Source organism: Phocoena sinus, chromosome 4 (genome assembly GCF_008692025.1).
Source record: "Phocoena sinus isolate mPhoSin1 chromosome 4, mPhoSin1.pri, whole genome shotgun sequence".
Classification (NCBI taxonomy): domain Eukaryota; kingdom Metazoa; phylum Chordata; class Mammalia; order Artiodactyla; family Phocoenidae; genus Phocoena; species Phocoena sinus.
The window spans coordinates 62,145,092-62,170,647 of record NC_045766.1 but is presented as its reverse complement, the minus strand read 5'-3'; the positions used below and the strand labels follow the sequence as shown (position 1 = coordinate 62,170,647).

Here is a 25,556-nt window from a genome sequence, read left to right as displayed (position 1 = left end):
GAATGAACAATTAGAAACTGAAATATAAAACAGGGACTTCCCTCATGGTCCAATGGTTAAGAATCTGCCTTCCGATACAGGGGACGTGGGTTCGATCCCTGGTCAAGGAACTAAGATTCCACATGCTGTGGGGCAACTAAGCTCGTGCACCGCAACTACTGAGCCCATGTGCTCTAGAGCCCATGCACTACAACTAGAGAGTCTGAGCGCCACAACTACTGAGCCTGCACACTCTGGAGCCCGTGTGCCACAACAAAGGGCCCACATGCCGCAACAAAAGATCCCGCATGCTGCAATGGTGATCCCATGTGCCACAACTAAGACCTGACGCAGCCAAATTAAAAAGAAAAGAGGGCTTCCCTGGTGGCGCAGTGGTTGAGAGTCCGCCTGCCGATGCAGGGGACACGGGTTCGTGCCCCGGTCTGGGAAGATCCCACATGCCGCGGAGCGGCTGGGCCCGTGAGCCATGGCTGCTGAGCCTGCGCGTCCGGAGCCTGTCCTCCGCAACGGGAGAGGCCACAACAGTGAGAGGCCCGCGTAACGCATAAAAAAAAAAAAAAAAAAAAAAAAAAAAAAAAAAAAAGAAAAGAAATATAAAACAGTAAAATATATAATAGCATCAAAAGTCATCAAATACTTAGAAATTAATCTTACAAAACTACCACAAGATTTATATGCCAAAAACTATAAAACACTGATGAAATGAATCAAAGAAGATTTAAATAAAGTGGGAGCTATACCATGTTAATGGATTGGACTCAATATCACTAAGATGTCAACTCTCCCCAGATGATCTAGATATTCAACACAATCCCAATAAAATCCAAGAATGATTTTTTTTTTGTAGAAATTGACAGGCTGATTTTTAACTTTATATGGAAAAGCAAGTAGAATAGCCAAATGTTAGAAAGAAGAACAAACTTTGAGGACTCACTACCTGATATCCAGATTTACTATAAAGACACAGTATTGGAGCAAGGATAGATACATAGATCAATGGAACAGAATAGAAAGTCTAGAAGTAGACCCGCATATACATGGTCAATTGATTTTTGACTAAGGTACAAAGGCAATTCAATGGATAGCCATATGCAAAAGAAAGAACCTCAATCCTTATCTCACATGCTATTAAAAATTAACTCCAAATGGATCCAGTGGTTGCCAGGGATTGGAGGGTGGAGGAAAAGGCTGACTACAAAGAGCTATGGGGGACTTTAGAGGGAGGTGATGATACTGCTCTATGTCTTGATTGTAAAGGTGGTTGCCAAAACTTGCAGAAAGTGAATTTTACTGTTTATAAATTATGTATTAAAATACATAATTGCATATAAAATTGTGTTTTTTAAAAAAAGGAAAAAAAGTCTATTTTAGCCTCTGAGGACTATCTAGGAAGAAAGAAAAACATCTAATTGGTAATATCCAGGCAATAATACACATGTAATCACAAGTTATTTATCAACAGGATGTAACTGAAACAGAAAAAAACACTTAAGTGCCCCAAGATGTAAAGCCTTAAGTATCTGCATAAATAAGATTCCCCCATCTGCATTTGAATTCAGCTTGGAAAGATTCTAGAAATCACAGGACCTGTTTTTCCTTTCCTAAAGGCAAGCAAGGAAGCATTCTGGATGACTAATAAAATTTTCAATCCAGAAACATATTGAACATCTTTACCTGTATGTCCTGCAGACAGCTCTAACTCCAACAATGAATTCTTTGTCTTATTCCCAAATATGTTCTTTGTTCATTTTTTCCATCTCAGTAAATGGTACCACCATCCATTTGAGTTTAAACAAGAAATCTGGGTGTTATCTTTGACTCCTCCCTGTCTTGTCTCCCCCACCAACCAATTCATTTATCACCGAGTCCTGATAATTCTACCTCTCAAATATAGGATCTCTGCTGTAAAGCAGAAAAGAGTACAGAACTAGAACTTGAGCATAATTGAATCTAGAAGGTGAAAGACAGTGATATGAGATGAAGTTAGTGAGGTAGGCAGGGACCATATTCATTATTTTGATTTTTGTACTCATCTCAGACACATCTCAAATATGTACTCTTTTCTCCATCCCAACTTCCACCATCCTAGTACAAGTTACCATTCCTTTCCTCAAAATTATTTCAATATTCTTGGTCTCCGTACATCCATTCTTGTTTCCCTTTCAATTCATTTTTTGCACTGCAGTTCTTTTAAAAGTACTATTCTGAAAAAAAAATACTATTTTGATCATATCATATCATTCCTTCTTTAAAGCCCTTCAATGTCTTCCTGTTTCTTTACCACAAACATAAAAATAATTAATATGCTCCCTGTTTACCTACTAATTTCATTTAATACCATTCTTTCACCCTGTAGATCCAATCATACTCAATGCCTAGTTCCAGCAGAGATGCTTTGTTTGTTCTATATATTGTTCCCTGACTGGAATACTCCTCCTCCTGCCTACCCCTGTGCTTAAACTTTATCTTCTTTTTTTCCTTCAGAGACAGCTAACATGGCATTTTGAGGAAGTCTTCCATGACCTCTCATGTCTAGATTAGGTCTACTCATTATCTGCTCTTATGGCACAGCTCATCTGTAAGTACTTGTGGTATAATAAAAAATATTATTTGGTCTTTGTCCCTGGTTCCTATCTTGTAGTTCCTAAAACTCTTGGACTCTCCTGAGTGAAAACAGTGCCTTTTGAATGCTAATAAGATGACTGGTACCTGGGGACCCCTAGATAGTTTCAGGACGGCAGCTGGTCACCAGAAAGATCAAGCCATGACTAGAGGGTTAGAACTTTCAGTTCTCCCCTCCCTGTCCTTCCCCCAATCCCATGTATGGGGAGGAAAGAGGGGCTAGATATTGAGTCTAATCACTAACAGCCAGTGATTTAATCAATCATGGCTATGTAATGGAACTTCCAATAAAAAACCCTAAATGTTGAGGTTCAAGGAACTTCTGAATTGGTGAGCACACTGATATACTGGGAAGATGGTATGCCAAGAGAGGGCACTGAAGCTTCGGGCACCCTCTTCCCCCCATGCCTTGCCCTATGCACTTCCTTCATATGGCTATTCCTGAGTTGTATCCTTTATAATAAATGGGTAGATGTAAAGTTGTTCCTAAGTTCTATGAGTTGTTCTGGTGAATTATCAAACCTGGGGGAGTGGGTCATAGGGACCCCTAAGTCAGATAGAAGAGCATGTAATCTGGGCACTCCATTTGTAACTGGTGTCTGAAGTGAGGACAGTCTTACGGGAATGAACCTTTAAACCTGTGGAGTCTGACGCTAATTCCTGGTGGTTAGTGTCAGAATTTAATTGCATTATTGGACATCCAGTTGGTATCCAAAGAACTGACAGAATTGGTGTCAGAACTGATGATGGAAAAGACACCAACTATTCAGAGTCAGAAAGAACTTAAGAACACTTTCTGAAAATCTGTTTATAATTTCATTGGTCATAAACTCTAAAAGACAAATGTCCTGTCTATAATTGTATCCCCAGCACTTAGCACAGTGCCTGGAACACAGTTCCATTATCTATCGGATGAATATATAAACTAATGCCTATCACTGGAGTGTAGAAATTCTGTCAACTGTTACCTAGGAGAAGCAAGGTCAGGGTTTTTTTTCCCTGGGTCTGATTTTGACTTAACACTGAAAGCTGATAAAACAAAGAGAAAAAAGCAACAGGTCCAAATTTCACTATGTGATGTTAAGGTCAACTACAGGATAGGGTGGCATAGAGGAAGGACCAGGAAACAGCAAATTAAGTAAATGTGCTGAGGCCTATAGGACCTGAAAAAAAATGAGGCCAGGCCTAAAAGACATTGTTAAGAAAAGACCATCTGCATCTTGCCATGAAAAAAAGTCTTACCTGTGATGGGGTTATTCTTCCCTTTTTAACTTCAGATGAATTTTCACTCAACTTTCCTACTTTGTTAATTGAGCTGCATTTGTAGCACGTCCATCTTGTTTGCCCCTCAATTTCTATGGTGCACTCCTTGCTTTGCAGACAGAATGAGTGATACAAATGGCCACAGCTGCAAAATGAAGGCAACCAATTGACACTTTTCATTATCATAAAATCATAAACCTAAGTTGTGTTAGAGTGTATTTAAAAGTGATAAATATTTCCAGTAAGCTGAAATGCACTGATGGGGTATAGGTTAAGAAACAAGGAAGGGGATTTACTTGTTGCTGTCCTCTCTTTTTTAAAATCCAGACTCACGTATTTGTGCACTTAAGTTATGAGCATGAACAGCATCACAGTTCTCTGATTACAAACCACCAGGGGATGAGTTGAACTTCCGTTAATTTCTCAAACTATGAAACATTTTTAGACAGTTTGAAAAAAAGTCAATTGGGGAAAATCATAATTATATAAGTAATTTGATAATAACATGAGTGGTCTGCCTCATCAAATTCAAGAGTCGTGATTTGATTAATAAGCATTTAAAAAATGTCAGTGTTACAGGAAATTCTAACATTATTCCTATGAAGAAATTCCCTACTGAATACACTAAATTACCAAATAAGCCTTCCAGAAATGAGGGTTGAGTGTAATTCTAAGTCATCTTCACTGATTCCTCCTCATTTCTCCAACCTGAAATCTTGGACCACCTCAGACATCAATCCTTTTCTCTTCGATAGTCTTTATAATCTTCCTTTTCTCTATTTTCCCCCACATATATATATATATATATATATATATATATATATCCCTCCATCCATCCATCCTTTCTCTTCTGTAGTCTTTCTCTTCTATACTCTTCTTTCTATAGCCATCCTTGTTCCTTTAGTGATTACTTCCAGTTCCACAGCTTTAAAATACCACCTCCATGTTGGTGACTGCCACATTTTTACCTTCAGCCCAGACTTCTCTCCTCAACCTCATCTACCTGTCTCAAGACCTCTACTATGGATGTTTAATAGGCATCTTAAATTTAACATGCCCCAAATTCTTGATTTCCACCCCACTCCACCCCCACCGCACCACTCTCATCCAACCTTCCACATCTAAATAATGGCAACTACACTCTTTAGTTTCTCAAGACAAAAACTATTCTTTCTTTCACACCTCATATACAAACTATAAACAGATCTTATCAGCTATACCTTCAGAATATATCCAGAATCCCACCACTGCTTACTCATTACAATCATCTTGGGCCATCTCTCACTTGGATTACTGCAATAGTTTAACTGGTCATTCTATTTTCACCCTTGGCTTTCTACAGTCTATTCTCACCACGGCAGTCAAAGTGATCCTTAGGACAGAGGTCAGATCATGTCAACGCTATCCTCAAAAACATCCAATGCTTTTCATCTCAGGGCAAAAGTTTAACTCTTTATAATGACCCAGTTCCTACATGATTTAGCCGCTGAAGTCATCTCTTATATTTTTCCTTCACTCTGCTCAGGCAACACTAGCCTGCTCCCTTCACTACCCATCAAGTATGCCTAGCACCTGCATCATGGTTTCTGCACTTGATGATCCTCTGTCTGGGCACTCTCCCCCTGATATTGCATGGTCACTTCCTTTAGGTCTCTACTCAAATGTTACTTAACCTCCTTAATAACTCTTTATAAATTAGTAGCTCCCCAACGTTCTCCTCTCCTCTATTACATGTTTTATTTTATCATGGTAATTATTACCTTTTTTATTAATAATTTTTAAATGTCTGTCCATAATCACCTTAACAGTGTTGCTTCTCTGACCACTCTTCATAAAATATCTTCCCCACAAAGGCTATATATCGCACTTAACATGTTTTATTTTTTCTGTGTTAGTCACCATCCGGCATTTTTACTTGTCTGTTTGCCTCTTTCACTAGAGTGTAAACTCCGTAAAAGCAGAAACCTTTGTTTGTTCATGTGGTACCCTACCCCCTTGAACAGTACCAGGCATATAGTAGGTGCTCAATAAATACTTGTTGAATGAATGGGCTGTTTGTGTGATGAAAACTACTTCCTCTTCCAACCCACCAAATCTACCTATCTTCCTGTATCTGTAATAACAGAAGCCAACACTTATATAGTGCTTACTATATGTCAGCATGGTTACAAGTATCTTATGTAAATTATCTCATTAATCTTCATGAAACCCTATCAAGTAGGTATCCCAATTTACAGATGAAGAAACTAAGATGTAAGAGATGAAATAACTTGTCAAAGTCTCATAGCTAGTAGTGGCAGAGTCAGGATTTGAACTCAAGATTTAAAGTCTGGCTCCAGAGTCCATCTTATATTGCCTCTATCCATATATTCTGGATGAGCTGTCTCCTCTCCTGAGATTCAAACTTTCCATTTTTTGCACTAAACTTCCTTTCTCTTTTGTACTGTGGCTTTAAATATCATTTACATGCTGATGATTTCTAAATTTATATTTCCAGGACATGTCTCTGACTAGAATAACTGTCTACCTGACATTCCTACTTGAATGTTTAAAGGGCATCTCAAACCTAACATCTCCAAGACAAGACTCTTGATTTCCCCAGCTCCTCACGCCTGTTCCTTCTCATCTTAGAGGATGGTACCACATTCATCCAGTTAGCTCAGGCCGAAGATGTTTTCCCTCTCAGTTCACATCTAATACATCACCAAGTTAACACTTCCCTTAAAATATATTCTGAACCTTCACTCCTACCTCTCTCATTCTGCTCAAATGTCACCTCCTTAGACATGTTTTTCCTCATTATAGTGTCTTAAAATAGTACTCTCACCCTGAATGCTGCTTCTTTCCATCCCCTTACCCTGTGTTTTATTTCTCTCCATAGCTCTTATTACTCTGTATTTATTTACCGCCTGACCACCCTAACACCCTTTCCTCCTGACTCCCATGCAGAATGTAAGGTCTATAAGGGCAGGAACTTTGCCTTGTTTTGTTTCACTGGCAGAACGATTGACTGGGGCTGTGTGTCCACATGTATTTCTGCCTGGCAATACCATACACGCACATACACCATATGTGTCACATTTCCTTCCCTTTCTTACCTAAAGACAATAATTTCATCAGCCATTTCTTGGCATCTCTTGTACTGCTGCAAACAAATAGAGCAGTAATCCTGCTTGGGATTCAGTCCTCTGGTGACTGAAGCTCTCAGGTTACACAATGACCAATGGAGATCTTGGTTTAGAAGGCTAGTCGTCGTTTCCAGCAGGGTCTATGAAAGACCAAAATAAAAAATAAGCCAACAAAAAATTGTTCATAAAGTGAAAGAGACAGAGGAGATGAGTGGAAAATAGCACTTGTTTCATTTTCAACCACAACTGAATTGGAATATACTATAAAGGCATTAAAACTGATCAAATAAACATCAGACACACCCCAAACTTTAAGTGGTTAACTTTAATGTGCAGGGTATTGATAAGTGCATACATCAAGATTCTCAAAATAATTATTAAAAGGCTCTCACCAGTTACTGCTGAGAAATGTGTGCTCTGCCATTCTGTGGGATTAATTCAGTGCTGATGGCTTTCAGATGACTAGATAAACCCAAATCTACTTATTTATACATTTATATAATGAGTTCTCTCTGAAGGCTCCAAGTTGTGTTTGTAACAAATAATAAAAAGAAATCCCTGATTTTTTAAATAGAAACTGCCTCCATGGCGATATTTCACAGTAACCTCTCACTGGAAAAGCTAATGGCCATTACTCGGTTTTCATCTCCCTTGGGCAGAGAGATCACTGTTTCCTGATCAGTACTTACAAGCCATTTGAATCTACTCAAGACTGTGATATCTGTCATTAAGTCACATAAAGTTATTTCACAGCTATCACATCAAGTCATTTTAAGGCTCTCTGTGTTTATAAACTATTGTTTACTTACTTCAGTGTGCAGCTGGGTTCTTTTCTGTCAGTCCCAAAGGGAAGATATACTGCCCATCCTCCTGCTACACAGCCTGGTCCTTTAACTTTATCTATAACGCAGAACTTTCAGTTCTAATGGTCTGTTTTAATTCTTCCCAATCAACCCATCTTTTCCTCCTCTTCCAAAGTTCACAAAAAATTTCTGTCTTGCACTCAGCTTTCCTTCTGCCGCCATGGAGTCTGTGCCTGAAGGGGGATCAGCTTCCTTGGGCTATGCTTATTTAGCAAAACTGCAGTTCTTATAACATCCTAAGAAAAGCTCTATCACCCAAATTTTTCTTTTTTCTTCTACTAAAAAGCAGACAGTGTATCTAACATGCCTAAGTGGCACTTTTCCTAGGTGGCTTCATGAGTCACTTTGAAGTACATGAAGAAAAAATCTGTATACCAAGCTGGCTCTTTCTGAGAATTAAAGCTATAGGCAGTTTTGGGTTAAGGGAAGACTAATGACCATTTTTGGTTAGTAGCAATTATCTGTTTTCAGAATGTTTTAAAAGAACACTAATTTATTTTGCAATTTTTCTATACTCATGCTTCCTTTTCAATGAGTTATATCTTGCATTCCATTACTTTCCAAGAAAGTATCTTACATTTTTCATTTGGAAAAAAAACTATATGTCCCACTGCCAATGAATCAAAAGAATAAAATGAATCCAGACTCGATGCATTTCCACATTCCAGAATAATGTGTATGTGTATATAAAATATATATTAATTAAGGTCAAGAGAAATTTAAAAATTAAAAAGCCATACACTTCAATCTATCAAAACTTCCACTAAACAGATGGTAATTTTAAAGAAAAAGTATAGGTGCAAAGAAAAAAGAATAGCTTCTTTCTACCTTAGAATGGGCTTTAGAATAGAAAGTATTACCTGTTCATAGCTAAAGGTATCCAACATTCCCAGAATAAGTCCCTGGATTTCTCCAAGTTTTTCCTTTTCCATAAACTGGGTCCTAATTAGAAAAAAGTTGCAAAAAATTACAATTCTATTCTTGCTATTTAAAATTACTTTAAAATATAAATTATCTGAAAAAAGCCAAATACTCTTAAGTATTTGTCTACAGTCACAAAATATTTATTCTTCCATGAACCTTCTGCTGGAAATGCACATTGTCTCCTCAGGCCATCAAAAATATTTTGGAAAAATAAATAAAATTTAAATGATCCAAGCCCCTTGCTTAACAACTGTCTTTGCAAGTCTAATTAAATTTCACTCTGGTTTTGTTTCTGCAGCAAGCTTCCTTTCCTTCTTACTAAACATCACTTATCCCCTTTTGAGCTCTTATTTATCTGCTACATTAAAACCAAAGTACTCATGAATACTCAGAATCTGTCCAACTCCTCCTGTGACCCACATTTGGCCACCTCCTGGTCCAAGCCAACTAAGTTACATCAGTTTAGGAGATGAGTTTCTGAATCCAAGCGACTTTCAGTTTTCCAAAGCTTTTCTCAATAAAGTCGCTACTGATAAACAACAGATACCTAGACACCCAATCTTCCCTCCATGCTTTTCAGATGCCAGCTTGTTTATTGTACACAATCTGAAAAAACACTGATGTGTACAAAAATAAAACCGAACTGAAATCCAACCACCTGGAGATAAACACTTTTGATTTTTTGAGATATATTCTTCCAGTATTATTTCTGGGGAAGTAGAGAGAGGGATGTTATTTCTTAGTGTACAAAATTTGAGTATTTCACATAATACTTTCGTAACTTTTTTTTTCTTAAATAGTATGTTGTGAGCAGTTTCCCATATTATCAAATACTTTGTAATATTAAGAGTATGAATCATGTGAAAATGCCATGTGTTATTCAACCATTCTCTGTTTTCGGGGATTTAAGTTTCCCTCCCCATAACCCACATTCAAGTCCCACTCACTATTATGCTAGTGGCTGTAAATTTTGGTCTGAATCTCTAAGTCTTTCTTAAGAGGAGATTTCAAGAAAGGGGATGAATTACAGACTCAAAGTATTTTTATGGGTATTGATATATATACTTCACCCTTGAATAACATGGGTTATAAGTGAGCAGGTCCACTTATATGCAGATTTTTTCCAATAAATATATAGGAAAAGCTTTTTCAGATTTGCGATATGAAAAAACTCACAGATGAACCATGTAGCCAAGAAATATCGAAAAAATTAGGGTTGTCATGAATGCATAAAATATATGTAGACACTAATCTATTCTTACATAGGCATAAGGTGAGTGATATTTAATATAAAATTAATAATCTGTTAGTTTTCTTACTGTTTTATAACTTTGCTTTTAAAGAATTACATTACTGTATAGTATGCCCCTCTCCCTCTCCCTCTCTGTCTCTCCTGTAATTGGAGAAACTGTATATCAGCCTATCATCACAGGTAGGATGTTTTTTTAAAAAAATTAACAATGTTCCAATACTGTATTATGAATATGACTATAATATCATAAAAATTTTTAATGCCATAAAAATTTTATAACAATTCATTCATTACTGTATTGGCTAGGCTACCGTGAAGTAACCGTATTGATTACACTAGGCTACCATAAGACAATAATATTGCTGCTTCTTTCTTTTAATGCATGAATTGTCATACCTGTAAATATGAATTTTTTTCACATTATCTTTTCATTTTTAATGTCTAGTGTTAGTAATACATATAGTATCAACTGAGTTTTGTATCATATGAGATAATATTGATGTAGGTACTGACAGACAATTCATCTTGTAAACAGATGATGTAAACTTAGGCTATTGATAAATACAGTACAGTACTGTAAATGTATTTTCTCTTCTTTATGATTTTTTAAATAACTTTTTCTTTTCTCTAGCTTACTTTATTATAAGAATACAGTAACAATACATATAATGTACAAAATATGTGTTAATCGACTGTTTATGTTACTAGAAAAGCTTCCAGTCAACAGTAGGCTATTAGTAGTTAAGCTCTGGGGGAGTCAAAAGTTATACATGGATTTTCGACTGAGCAGGGGGGTCAGCGTCCCTAACTCCCACGTTGTTCAAGGTCAACTGTAGTGCGTAACTGCTCTACCAAAAAGTTGTATTATGCAATTTCTATCTCCATCAGCACATTTGTGTGCCCATTTTACTGCACCTTTGGCTAGGCTGGGAATTATAAAAATTTGCTAATAAATGTGTATGTCAAGTCTATTACTTTACTGTAACGTGAGGTTATATATGACATAAATGTCTCTTCCATGCTAAATAGGGGAATCCAACTATACAGTAATGATAAAAGTAGCTGCTATTTATTAACTGCATAGCAGTTACGCCAAGTACAATGTTAAGCATTTTATATATACCACATCACTGAATTCCTTCCAGAACATTTATAAATGAAGAAATTCAGGCTCAGAAAGGTTAGGTAAAATTCTCTAAGAACGCAACACTATTAAGCAGATAAGCTGGGATTTCAATCTAGGCACTTCAGAAACTATGTTTTTAAATAACACTACACTGGTCTCCCAAAGATGCACACATAAACTAATAAACTAAATAATACATTAATGTTTACTAGATGAGTAACAAATATGAATAACTAAATGATAAACTAATGTATGCTGGAAAATATAGGTAACATTTCTGGTTACTTATTAGGGAGTAGGGATTATTAAAATCTTGGTACAGTAACTGTGAGTTCAGATGTTAAGAAAAAAAAAAGACTGTGGAGCAAGGAAAACTTAGGAGACAGGTTCAGAAATGTGAGAAGAAATTTGCGTTCCTGTACTTGTTACAACATAGTCTTAGGACTTGCTGTTTTTCTCTCTTCTATGCTCTGATGTTATTTCTTAAAGACTGGATAGATGTGGTTTCTAAATAAGATCAGTTTTCAGTACTTTTAGCTGGTCAAGAGCAGCACCAGATTATCTGCCATAGGTTCCTGGTCCCTGATGCTGAGGTTATGCTGAAGAAACCAAAGGTAGAGAATAACTACACATTTGTTTACTAATTAACAAGTTTACTTTGGGTTTGAACAGATCACTTAAATTTACTGGGGAAATCTGTTTCACTGAGCTAAAGATACCTGTGAAACATGCGCAGAACATTTGCAAAAGACAAGACTACAGATATCTCCGACTAACTCTTTACCAGAACAACTCAAGCCATATACTCACAAGATAATCTTTTAATTTTCTTTGCATAAAAACAGAACCATGTTAATGCTTCTGAACTTACACTCAATTATGTTTTTGGTCAAGCTCTTAGTAAATACATTTACTTCTCAAAGTATCAATGGAGAGTGTAATACTTTATTATAAACACGTTGTAATAGCTATTATAACACGTCCACACATACACAATACACATGAACATAGCTCTAGCACAGAAAACTTCTGTCCCTTGTTTATAACAGGGTGGTTTGGGGAATAAAGAGGTCTTGAAAATGTTAAATTCTGGGAAAAGGAAGAAATCTTTATAGGTCATGTCTATATTTATATCAGTACATTTCACTGTAATATGCATACTTTAAAAGCAAAATCATGAAAATAACCTCATGCTGGGACAACATATAAATTATACAACGCAAAAGGGAGCTCAAGGCTTCTGGCACAGCATGTACACAATACACTAGCTTTTCAAATTATTTTCCAAATATGTCAGCTGGATTCTTCAGCAATAAATAACTGCTGAGGTTTCTCTTTAACTTGTTCATAAACTACAAAAGAAGAGCACATTTAGATACTTCAAATAAACTTGTTTTTTAAAAAGCACACTAAAAAACATGTGATGAGCACTTTTTTCCCTATTGTTTTCTTTCTTTTAAATTGAACTATAGTTGATTTAAAATACTGTGTTCGTTTCAGGTGCATGGCATAGTGATTCAGTTATTTTTTTTCTGATTATATTCCATTATAGGTTATTACAAGATACTGAATATAATTTCCCATGCTATACAGTAAATCCATGTTGTTTATTCATTTTATATATAGTAGTTTATATCTGTTAATCCCATACTCCTAATTTGTCCCTCTCCCCTCCTCTCTCCCCTTTGGTAACCATAAGATTGTTTTCTATGTCTGTGAGTCTGTTTCTGATTTGTATGTAGATTCATTTGTATTATTTTTTTAGAATCTCACATATGAGTGATATCATACAGTATTTGTCTTTCTCTGTCTGACTCACTTCACTAAGTGTAATATTCTCTAGGTCCATCCATGTTGTTGCAAATGGCAATATCCCTATTGTTTTCTGATACTTATTGTATCATGTATGTGGTTTGCTATAAAATTAAAATTTTTACTAATCAAGCATTACTTTAAAATATGAATAATGCCCACAGCAGGTTAGCATATAAATCATTTGTGTGTATTAATTCCTTCCATATAACAGTCATGAGCAGCTTCTCAGAAGCCAAACGTTACTTTCCCCATAGAGCAAAGATCCATAAGAGCCAGCAGTGCAGAATGTATATAACATAAATATGGTCCCTTAAAAATATTAACTTATCACCTAATGTTCCTGAAAGAAACATGTATAATTCAGGTCCCAAGTATCAGTTTGAATAAATATTTAGAGGTCAGGAAGATCTTTGAGAACCTCTTATCAGGTGAATGTCTCTTCTGGAAAAACTGTAAATATCTGAGCAATTATGCACCTAAATAAATGTGCATCTAAATATCTTCTCCCCAAGGGACCTGATAAAGTGAGGTAGATATGAAAAACACTATGGTTGGTGTTAGGTACAGAAGGCCGAAAGTTTGGAGTTAGAAGACCCAGGTTAATGCTCCCACTTAATAACTGGGCAAATGATTTAATTTTTTGAATGCCACTTTCCTCTTGAGAACCACAAGGATACCACTACTTCCCCAGCATAATGTACACAGAGATAAAGGAGATAAAGAACACAAAAGTGCTTTATAAAATGCAGAGGACTACTCAGAGACGTTAGATGGTTGAGCCAACTAATATTTACTGAGTATATACTATGTTCCAAGCACCGTGCTAGGTGGTGGAGATAAAGCAGCAAACAAGACGGAACTCACGTCTAGAGGGGCAAGCCTATGTGAAGGTGAGAGTCAAAAAAAAGAAAGTCTGTACTTATTCTTGTTGATGGTTTCTTTTGCTGTGGGAAAGCTTTTAAGTTTAATTAGGTCCCATTTTTTAATTTTTGCTTTTATTTCTTTGCCTTAGGAGACAGATCCAAAATAACATTGTTCAGATTTATGTCAAAAAGTGTTTTGTTCTACCTATGTTCTCTGCTATAAAGTTTTATGGTTTCAGGTCTTACATTTATGTCTTTAATCCATTTTGAGTTTATTTTTGTATATGGTATGAGGAAATGTTTTAATCTCATTCTTTTACATGTAGCTGGCCATTTTTCATAGCACCACTTACTGAGTAGACTGTCTTTCCTCCAGTGTATATTCTTGTCTCCTTTGTCGTGGATTAATTGACTGTAGTTGCGTGGGTTTATTTCTGGATTCTCTATTCTGTTCCACTTATCCATACATCTGTTTTTGTGCCAGTATCACACTGTTTTGATTACTGCAGCTTTGCAGTATAGTCTGAAGTCTGGGAGTGCGACACCTCCAGCTTTGCTCTTTTTTCTCAAGATTGCTTTGGCAATTTGGGGTCTTTTGTGGTTCCAAATAAATTTTAGAATTATTTGTTCTAGTTCTGTGAAAAACGTTGTGGGTGGGACTTCATGCAGTGGTTAAGAATCCGCCTACCAATGCAGGGGACACGGGTTCAACCCCTGGTCCAGGAAGATCCCACATGCCGTGAAGCAACTAAGCCCATGTGCCACAACCACTGAGCCTGCGCTCTAGAGCCTGCGAGCCACAACTACTGAGCCCGTGCGTCACAACTACTGAAGCCCACGTGCCTAGAGCCTGTGCTCTGCAACAAGAGAAGCCACCACAATGAGAAGCCTGCACACAACGAAGAGTAGCCCCCACTCGCTGCAACTAGAGAAAGCCTGGGCGTGGCAATGAAGACCCAGCACAGCCAATAAATAAATTAAATTTTTTTAGAAATGTTGTAGGTATTTTGCCAGGGACTGCATTAAATCTGTAGGTTGCTTTGGGTAGTGTGGACATTTAAACAATATTAATTCTTATAATCCAAGAACACAGGATATCCTTGCAATTCTTTGTATCCTCTTCAATTTCCTTCATCAATGCTTTATATTTTTCAGAGTATAGGTCTTTCACCTTGGTTAAGTTTATTCTTAGATATTTTATTCTTCTTGATGCAATTTTATTTATTTATTTTTAAATTTTTATTGGAGTATAGTTGCTTTACAATGTTGTTAGTTTCTACTGTACAGCAAAGTGAATCAGCTATGCATATACATATATCCCTTCTTTTTTGGATTTCCTTCCCAGTTAGGTCACCACAGAGCACTGAGTGAAATTCCCTGTGCTATACGGTAGGTTCTCGTTAGTTATCTATTTTATACGTAGTATCAATAGTGTATATATGTCAATCCAATCTCCCAATTCATCCCACCTCCTCCTTTCCCCCTTGGTATCCATACGTTTGTTCTCTACATCTGTGTCTCTATTTCTGCTTTGTGAATAAGAGTGACTACACCAATTTTTTCAGATTCCACATACATGCATTAATATACGATATCTGTTTTTCTCTTTCTGACTTCCTTCACTCTGTATGACAGTCTCTAGGTCCATCCACGTCTCTACAAATGACCCAATTTCGTTCCTTTTTATGGCTGAGTAATATTCCATTGTATATATGAGTCACATCTTCTTTATCCATTCATCTGTCGTTGGACATTTAGGTTGTTTCCATGTCCTGACTACTGTAAATAGTGCTGCAATGAACATTGGTGTGCATGTGCCTTTTTGAATTATGCACAGAAAACTCATAAGTAATGAAATTGAAACTGTGATTAAAAATCTTTCAACAAACAAAAGTCCAGGACCAGATAGCTTCACAGCAGAATTCTACCAGAATTCTTCTCTATATTTAGAGAAGAACTAACACCTATCCTTCTCAAACTTTTCCCAAAAATTGCAGAGGGAGGAACACTCCCAAACTCATTTTACGAGGCCACCATCACCCTGATACCAAAACCAGACAAAGAAATCACAAAAATAGAAAATTATAGACCAATATCACTGATGAACACAGATGCAAAAATCCTCAACATAATACTAGCAAACCAAATCCAACAACACATTAAAAGGATCATACACCATGATCAAGTGGGATTTGTCCCAGGGACGCAAGGATTCTTCAATGTACACAAATCAATCAATGTGATACACCATATTAACAAATTGAAGAATAAAAACCATATGATCATCTCAAGAGATGCAGAGAAAGCTTTCAATAAAATTCAACACCCATTTATGACAAAAACTCTCCAGAAAGTGGGCATAGAGGGAACTCACCTCAACATAATAAAGGCCATATATGACAAATGCACAGCAAACATTATTCTCAATGGTGAAAAACTGAAAGCATTTCCTCTGAAATCAGGAACAAGACAAGACAAGGGTGCTCACTCTTGTCACTGTTATTCAATATAATTTTGGAAGTCCTAGCCACGGCAATCAGAGAAGAAAAAGAAATAAAAGGAATCCAAAATGGCAAAGAATAAATAAAACTGTCACTGTTTGCAGATGACATGATACTATATATAGAAAATCATAAAGATGCCACCAGAACACTACTAGAGCTCATCAATGAATTTAGCTCAGTCACAGGATACAAAATTAACACACAGAAATCTCTTGCATTCCTATACACTAACAATGAAAGATCAGAAAGAGAAATTAAGGATGCAATTTTAAATGGGATTTTTTTTTTGACTTTCTTTTTCTGATAGGTCACTATCAGTGTATAGAAAAGTGAAAGATTTCTGTATATTACTCTTGTATCCTGAAACTACTGAATTCATTACTAGTTCTAATGTTTTTCGGGTAGAGACTTTAGGGCTTTATATATATATATAGTACCACGTTATCTGCAAATTGTGACAGTTTTACTGCTTTCCTTCCAATTTGGATGCCTAAAAAGACATTTCTTTTTCTTGTCTGACTGCTGTGGCTAGGACTTCCAATACTATATTAAATACAAGTGGCAAGAGTGGGCATCCTTGTCTTGTCCCCAGTTTTAGAGGAAAGGCTTTCAGCTTTTCACCAGTGAGTATGATGTTAGCTGTTAGTTTGTCATAAATGGCTTTTATTATGTTGAGATATGTTCCCTCTATACCTTTTCTTTTTATTTTTGGCTGCACTGGGTCTTTGTTGCTGTGCGCGGGCTTTCTCTAGTTGTGGTGAGCGGGGGCTAATCTTTGTTTTGGTGCGCTAGCTTCTCATTGCAGTGGCTTCTCTTGTTGTGGAGGACGGGCTCTAGAGGTATGGGCTTCAGTACTTGCAGCATGTGGGCTCAGCAGTTGTGGCACGTGCGCCCTAGAGCATGCAGGCTTCAGTAGTTGTGGCATGTGGGCACAGTAGTTGTGGCTCATGGGCTCTAGAGCACAGGATCAGTAGTTATGGCACATGAGCTTAGATGCTCCGCAGCATGTGGGATCTTCCCAGACCAGGGATCGGACCCACATCCCCTGCATTGGCAGGTGGATTTTTAACCACTGCGTCACCAGGAAAGTCTCTCTACACCAATTCTTATGAGCGTTTTTATCATGAATGGATGTTCAATGTTGTCAAATGCTTTTTTTGCATATGTTGAGATGATCATGTGATGTTTATACTTCCTTTTGTTAATGTGGTATATAACATTGATTGATCCGCAAATACTGAACCATCCTTGCATCTCCAGAATAAATCCCACTTGATCATGGTGTATGACCCTTTTTATACATTGTTGGTTTGCTAATATTTTGTTGAGGATTTTTATGTCTATATTCATCAAAGATATTGGCCTGTAACTTTCTTTTTTGGTAGTGTCTTTGTCTGGTTTTGGTATGAGGGTAATGGTATCCTCATAGAAGGGATTTGAGAGTGTTCCCTCCTCTTCAATTTTTTGGAATAGTTTGAGAAGGATAGGTATTAGCTCTTCTTTATGTGTTTGGTAGAATTCCCCTGTGATGCTGTCCTGTCCTGGACTTTTGTTTGTTGGGAGTAATTTTTTTTTTTTACTACAAATTCAATTTCACTACTTGTGATCAGTCTGTTCAGATTGTTTCTTCCTGATTGAGTCTCAGCAGGTTGCATGTTTCTAGAAATCTGCCCATTTCTTCTAGGTTGTCCAATTTGTTGGCATACAACTCTTTGTAGTATTATGAGTTTGTGTATCTCTGTGGTATCAGTTGTGATTTCTTCTTTTTCATTTCTTATTTTATTTGGATCCTCTCTCTTCTTGTAAGACTGGCTAATGGTTTATCAATTTCGTTTATCTTTTCAAAAACCAGCTCTTGGTTTCACTGATCTTTTTTATTATTTTTTTGATCTCAATTTTATTTCCTCTCCGATCTTTATTATTTCTTTCTTCCTGCTGACTTTGGGCTTTGTTTGTTCTTCTTTATTTAATTCCTTTAGGTGGTAGGTTAGGTTTATTTGGAATTTTTCTTGTTTCTTGAGGAAGGCCTGTATTGCTATAAATTTCCCTCTTAGGATTACTTTTCCTGCATCCCACAGATTTTGGAAAGTTGTGTTCCATTTGCATTTGTCTTGAGGTGTCTTCTGATTTCCTCTTTGATTTCTGTTAATTTTTTATTTTGAGCAATTATAATGTGCCTTGTAGTTTTCTTCATGTTTTTGAGTTTGGGGTTACTGATCTGTGCTAACAGTTGTTAATAAATTTGGAAATTTTCACCTAATATTTCTTCAAATATTTTTTTCTGTTCCAACTCTCTATTTTCAGGACTCCAAGTACATGTATTTTGGGTCACTTGAAATTGTCCCACAGCTCACTGATACTCTGTTGTTTTTTTTTCCTGCTTCATTTTTCTCTTAAGTGTTTCATTTTGGATAGTCTGTATTGCTATGTCTTCAAATTCACTAATCTTTTGCTTTGGTGTCCCTGCCTGCTAATTCCAATATCCAATGTCATATCTGGGTTTTATTTTCCAACTTCTTTGCATACCTTTTCAGTTTTAATTCAATGTCATACATATACTGTAAAGTTTTACACTGTTGGAACCTAGATATTTTTGTATTCCTCAAAATATTTTTAAGCTTTGTTCTGGGATGTAGTTAAATTACATGGAAACGGTCTGATCCTTTAGGTCTTGCTTTTAAGATTTGAAAGGCATGACAGGAGCTATGTTTAGTCTAGGGCTAACTGTTTCCCACTGTTGAGTACTTCTGAGTACTCTATCCAATGTTCTGTGAATTATGAGTTCTTCTGACCTTACTGGTGAATAAGACTCTATTGTTGGCCCTGTGTGAATATGGGTATTATTCCCTCTAATCCTTTCAGGTGATTCTTTCCCTGACCTAGGTAGTTTCCTCAGATCATGTACTTATACTTGAGGGAGGCCTTCTGATTGCTCCAGAGTTCTCTCTCTTCATACTTGCCCTAAAAACTCTGGCCACCTTGCTGTCTCTTGACTCTCAACTCCAACTCCTCAAATCAATGAGTATGCTGGAAACTTCTTGGGATTCCCCTTCCTGCTATTGCCTGGAAACTCTCTCAGGACATTAAGCTGGGGCAAACATAGGGCTTACGTTGTTTATTTCCTGTCTCTAAGGAATTACTGTCCTGTACTGCCTGATATCCATTTCTTTGAAAACCACTATTTCATATATTTTGTCCACTTTTTAGTTGTTGTAAGCAAGAGGATAAATGCAGTCTCTGAAACTCCTCTTAGCCAGAAATGGAATTCCTCCATCCTTGACTTATATTCACTCTAGAAATATTTACTGAGTACCTATTATATTTTTTGACAATTCAACCAAAAATTTAATATAAAAATACCAATTTTACACAAATCCTTTGAGAATATAAAGGAAGCTGAAATGTTTCCATATTCATTTTATGAAGCCAGCATTGTCCTAAAATCAAATCCAGCAGAGACATAACAAAGAAAGAAAACCACAAAGATCCCTTATGAACATAATCATGAAAGTTTCTAACAAAATATTAGCAAACTGACTTCAACATTATATAAAAAGAGCAAAAAGGAGTTTATCCCAGAAATGCAAGGATGGTTTGTTACCAAGAATCAATCAAAATAATGTACTATATTAGCAAAATAACCAAAGAGAATGTGAACATTTTAATATATGCAGAAAAATCATTCAACAAAATTCAACATCCATTCGTAACAAAAGCTCTCAGCAGGAAGATGGCGGAAGAGTAAGACGCGGAGATGGCCTTCCTCCCCACGGATACACCAGAAATACATCCACACGTGGAACAACTCCTACAGAACTCCTACTGAAGGCTGGCAGAAGACCTCAGACCTCCCAAAAGGCAAGAAACTCCCCACGTAACTGGGTAGGGCAAAAGAAAAAACAGAGACAAAAGAATAAGGACGGCACCTGCACCAGTGGGAGGGAGCTGTGAAGGAGGAAAAGTTTCCACACACTAGGAAGCCCCTCCGCGGGCGGAGACTGCGGGAGGCAGAGGGGGGAGTTTCGGGACCGCGGAGTAGTGCACAGCGACGGGTGCGGAGGGCAAAGCGGGGAGATTCCTGCACAGACGATCGGTGCCGACCAGCACTCACCAACCCGAGAGGCTTGCTGCTCACCCACCGGGGCGGGCGGGGCTGCGAGCTGAGGCTCGGGTTTTGGTTTTGGACGGAGCTCAGGGAGAGGACTGGGGTTGGTGGCTTGAACATAGCCTGAAGGGGTTAGTGCACCACGACTAGCCGGGAGGGAGTTCGGGGAAAAGCCTGCACCGGCCGAAGAGGCAAGAGACTTTTTCTTCCCTCTTTGTTTCCTGGTGCGCGAGAAGAGGGGTTTAAGAGCGCTGCTTAAAGGAACTCCAGAGACGGGCGCGAGCCGCGGCTAAAAGCGCGAACCCCAGAGACGGGCGCGAGCCGCGGCTGAGGGCGCGAGCCCCCGAGACGGGCGCGAGCCGCGGCTGAAAGCGCAAACCCCAGAGACGGGCGCGAGCCGCGGCTAAAACCGCGGACCCCAGAGACGGGCGGGAGACGCTAAGGCTGCTGCTGCCGCCACCAAGGGGCCTGTGTGCGAGCACAGGTCACTCTCCACACCCCTCTTCCGCGGAGCCTGTGCAGCCCGCCACTGCCAGGTTCCCGGGATCCAGGGACAACTTCCCCGGGACAGCGCACGGCGGGCCTCAGGCTGGTGCAACGTCACGCCGGCCTCTGCCGCAACGTCACGCTGCCTCTGCCGCCGCAGGCCGGCCCCGCACGCAGTGCCCCTCCTTCCCCCATCCCCCAACCCCCGGCCTGAGTGAGCCGGAGGCCCCGAATCAGCGGCTCCTTTAACCCCGTCCTGTCTGAGCGAAAAAACAGACGCCCTCCAGCGACTTACACGCAAGAGGCAGGGCCAAATCCAAAGCTGAGCTCCTGTGAGCTGTGAGAACAAAGAAGAGAAAGGGAAATCTCTCCCAGCAGCCACAGAAGCAGCGGATTAAAGCTCCACAATCAACTTGATATACCCTGCATCTGTGGAATACCTGAATAGACAAGGAATGATCCCAAATTGAAGAGGTAGAATTTAGGAGCGAGATCTATGATTTTTTTCCCTTTTCCTCTTTTTGTGAATGTGTACGTGTATGCTTCTGTGTGACATCTAGTCTGTATACTCTAGCTTCCACCATTTGTCCTAGGGCTATATCCGTCCATGACTTTTTTTTAAAAATTCTTTTTCTTAATAATTAAGTTTAATTGTAATAACTTTATTATACTTTACCTTCGTTCTTTCTTTCTTTCCTTCCTTCCCTCCCTCCTTTAGACAACGAATCACCCCAAATTGAGGAGGTGGTCTCAGGGAGCAGGATTTATGATTTTTCCCCCTTTACCTCTTTTTGTGAAGGTGTATGTGTATGCTTCTGTGTAAGATTTTCTCTGTATAGCTTTGCTTCCAACATTTGTCCTAAGGTTCTATCCGTCCCTTTTTTTTTTTTTTCTAAATATTTTTTAATTCAATAACTATATTATACTTTATTTTATTTTTACTGTATCATCTTTCTTTCTGTCTTTTTTTCCTTCTTTCCCTCCTTCCTTCCTTCCTCCCTCCCTCCCTCCCTCCCTCCTTTCTTTCCTTCTTTGCTTCTTTCTTCCTTCCTTCCTTTCCTCCTTTCCCTCTTTCTTTACTCATACTTCTACTAATTCTCCCTACTTTTTCTCCCTTTTATTCTGAGCTGTGTGGATGAAAGGCTCTTGGTGCTCCAGCCAGGAGTCAGGGCTCTGCCTCTGAGGTAGGAGAGCCAACTTCAGGACACTGGTCAACAAGAGACCTCCCAGCTCCACATAATATTAAACGGTGGAAATATCCCAGAGACCTCCATCTTAACACCAGCACCCAGCTTCACTCAACGACCAGCAAGCCATAGTGCTGGACAACCTATGCCAAACAACTAGCAAAACAGGAACACAACCCCACCCATTAGCAGAGAGGCTGCCTAAAATCATAATAAGGCCACAGACACCCCAAAACACACCACCAGACGTGAACCTGCCCACTAGAGAGACAAGATCCAGCCTCATCCAGCAAAACACAGGCACTAGTCCCCTCCACCAGGAAGCCTACACAACCCACTGAAACAACCTTAGCCACTGGAGACAGACATCAAAAACAACGGGAACTACGAACCTGCAGCCTGCAAAAAGGAGACCCCAAACACAGTAAGATAAGCAAAATGAGAAGACAGAAAAACACACAGCAGATGAAGGAGCAAGATAAAAACCCACCAGACCTAACAAATGAAGAGGAAATAGGCAATCTACCTGAAAAAGAATTCAGAATAATGATAGTAAGGATGATCCGAAATCTTGGAAGTAGAATGGACAAAATGCAAGAAACAGTTAACAAGGACCTACAAGAACTATAGATGAAACAAGCAACGATGAACAATGCAATAAATGAAATTAAAATCACTCTAGATAGGATCAATAGCAGAATAACTGAGGCAGAAGAACGGATAAGTGACCTGGAAGATAAAGTAGTGGAAATAACTACTGCAGAGCAGAATAAAGAAAAAAGAATGAAAAGAACTGAGGACAGTCTCAGAGACCTCTGGGACAACATGAAACGCACCAACATTCGAATTATAGGGGTTCCAGAAGAAGAAGAAAGAAAGAAAGGGACTGAGAAAATATTTGAAGAGATTATAGTTGAAAACTTCCCTAATATGGGAAAGGAAATAGTTAATCAAGTCCAAGAAGCACAGAGGGTCCCATACAGAATAAATACAAGGAGAAACACGCCAAGACACATATTAATCAAACTGTCAAAAATTAAATACAAAGAAAGCATATTAAAAGCAGCAAGGGAAAAACAACAAATAACACACAAGGGAATCCCCATAAGGTTAACAGCTGATCTCTCAGCAGAAACCCTACAAGCCAGAAGGGAGTGGCAGGACATACTGAAAGTGATGAAGGAGAATAGCCTGAAACCAAGACTACTCTACCCAGCAAGGATCTCATTCACATTTGATGGAGAAATTAAAACCTTTACAGACAAGCAAAAGCTGAGAGAGTTCAGCACCACCAAACCAGCTTTACAACAAATGCTAAAGGAACTTCTCTAGACACGAAACACAAGAGTAGGAAATGACCTATAGTAGCGAACCCAAAACAATATATAAAATGGAAATAGGAACATACATATCAATAATTACCTTAAATGTAAATGGACTAAATGCTCCCACCAAAAGACACAGATTGGCTGAATGGATACAAAAACAAGACCCTTATATATGCTGTCTACAAGAGACCCACTTCAGACCTAGAGACACATACAGACTGAAAGTAAGGGGATGGAAAAAGATATTCCATGCAAATGGAAACCAAAAGAAAGCTGGAGTAGCAATTCTCATATCAGACAAAATAGACTTTAAAATAAGGACTATTAAAAGGGACAAAGAAGGACACTACATAATGATCAAGGGATCGATCCAAGAAGAAGATATAACAATTGTAAATATTTATGCACCCAACATAGGAGCACCTCAATACATAAGGCAAATACTAACAACCATAAAAGGGGAGATCAACAGTAACACATTCATAGTAGGGGACTTTAACACCCCACTTTCACCCATGGACAGATCATCCAAAATGAAAATAAATAAGGAAACACAAGCTTTAAATGATACATTAAACAAGATGGACTTAATTGATATTTATAGGACACTCCATCCAAAAACAACAGAATACACATTTTTCTCAAGTGCTCATGGAACATTCTCCAGGATAGATCATATCTTGGGTCACAAATCAAGCCTTGGTAAATTTAAGAAAACTGAAATTGTATCAAGTATCTTTTCCGACCACAACGCCATGAGACTAGATATCAATTACAGGAAAAGATCTGTAAAAAATACAAACACATGGAGGCTAAACAATACACTACTTAATAATGAAGTGATCACTGAAGAAATCAAAGAGGAAATAAAAAAATACCTAGAAACAAATGACAATGGAGACACAACGACCCAAAACCTATGGGATGCAGCAAAAGCAGTTCTAAGGGGGAAGTTTATAGCAATACAAGCCCACCTTAAGAAGCAGGAAACATCTCGAATAAACAACCTAACCTTGCACCTCAAGCAATTAGAGAAAGAAGAACAAAAAAACCCCAAAACTAGCAGAAGGAAAGAAATCATAAAAATCAGATCAGAAATAAATGAAAAAGAAATGAAGGAAACAATAGCAAAGATCAATAAAACTAAAAGCTGGTTCTTTGAGAAGATAAACAAAATAGATAAACCACTAGCCAGACTCATCAAGAAAAAAAGGGAGAAGACTCAAATCAATAGAATTAGAAATGAAAAAGGAGAAGTAACAACTGACACTGCATAAATAAAAAAAATCATGAGAGATTACTACAAGCAACTCTATGCCAATAAAATGGACAATCTGGAAGAAATGGACAAATTCTTAGAAATGCACAACCTGCCAAGACTGAATCAGGAAGAAATAGAAAATATGAACAGACCAATCACAAGCACTGAAATTGAAACTGTGATTAAAAACCTTCCAACAAACAAAAGCCCAGGACCAGATGGCTTCACAGGTGAATTCTATCAAACGTTTAGAGAAGAGCTAACACCTATCCTTCTCAAACTCTTCCAAAATATAGCAGAGGGAGGAACACTCCCAAATTCCTTCTACGAAGCCACCATCACCTTGATACCAAAACCAGACAAGGATGTCACAAAGAAAGAAAACTACAGGCCAATATCACTGATGAACATAGATGCAAAAATCCTCAACAAAATACTAGCAAACAGAATCCAACAGCACATGAAAAGGATCATACACCATGATCAAGTGGGGTTTATTCCAGGAATGCAAGGATTCTTCAATATACGCAAATCTATCAATGTGATAAACCATATTAACAAATTGAAGGAGAAAAACCATATGATCATCTCAATAGATGCAGAGAAAGCTTTCGACAAAATTCAACACCCATTTATGATAAAAACCCTCCAGAAAGTAGGTATAGAGGGAACTTTCCTAAACATAATAAAAGCCATATATGACAAGCCCACAGCAAACATCATCCTCAATGGTGAAAAACTGAAAGCATTTCCACTAAGATCAGGAACAAGACAAGGTTGCCCACTCTCACCACTCTTATTCAACATAGTTTTGGAAGTTTTAGCCACA

At 38.1% G+C, this 25,556-nt stretch overlaps 1 protein-coding gene across 1 annotated transcript in view; it reads right to left on the bottom strand.

Moving 5' to 3' along the window:
- Nucleotides 1-25,556, bottom strand: part of VPS8 (VPS8 subunit of CORVET complex) — a 308,471-nt gene that overhangs the window by 78,776 nt on the left and 204,139 nt on the right. The window contains 4 exon segments of the mRNA XM_032630703.1: nt 3,865-4,030; nt 6,984-7,153; nt 8,737-8,796; nt 8,798-8,818. Of these exon segments, the coding sequence (XP_032486594.1) occupies nt 3,865-4,030; nt 6,984-7,153; nt 8,737-8,796; nt 8,798-8,818 (417 nt within the window).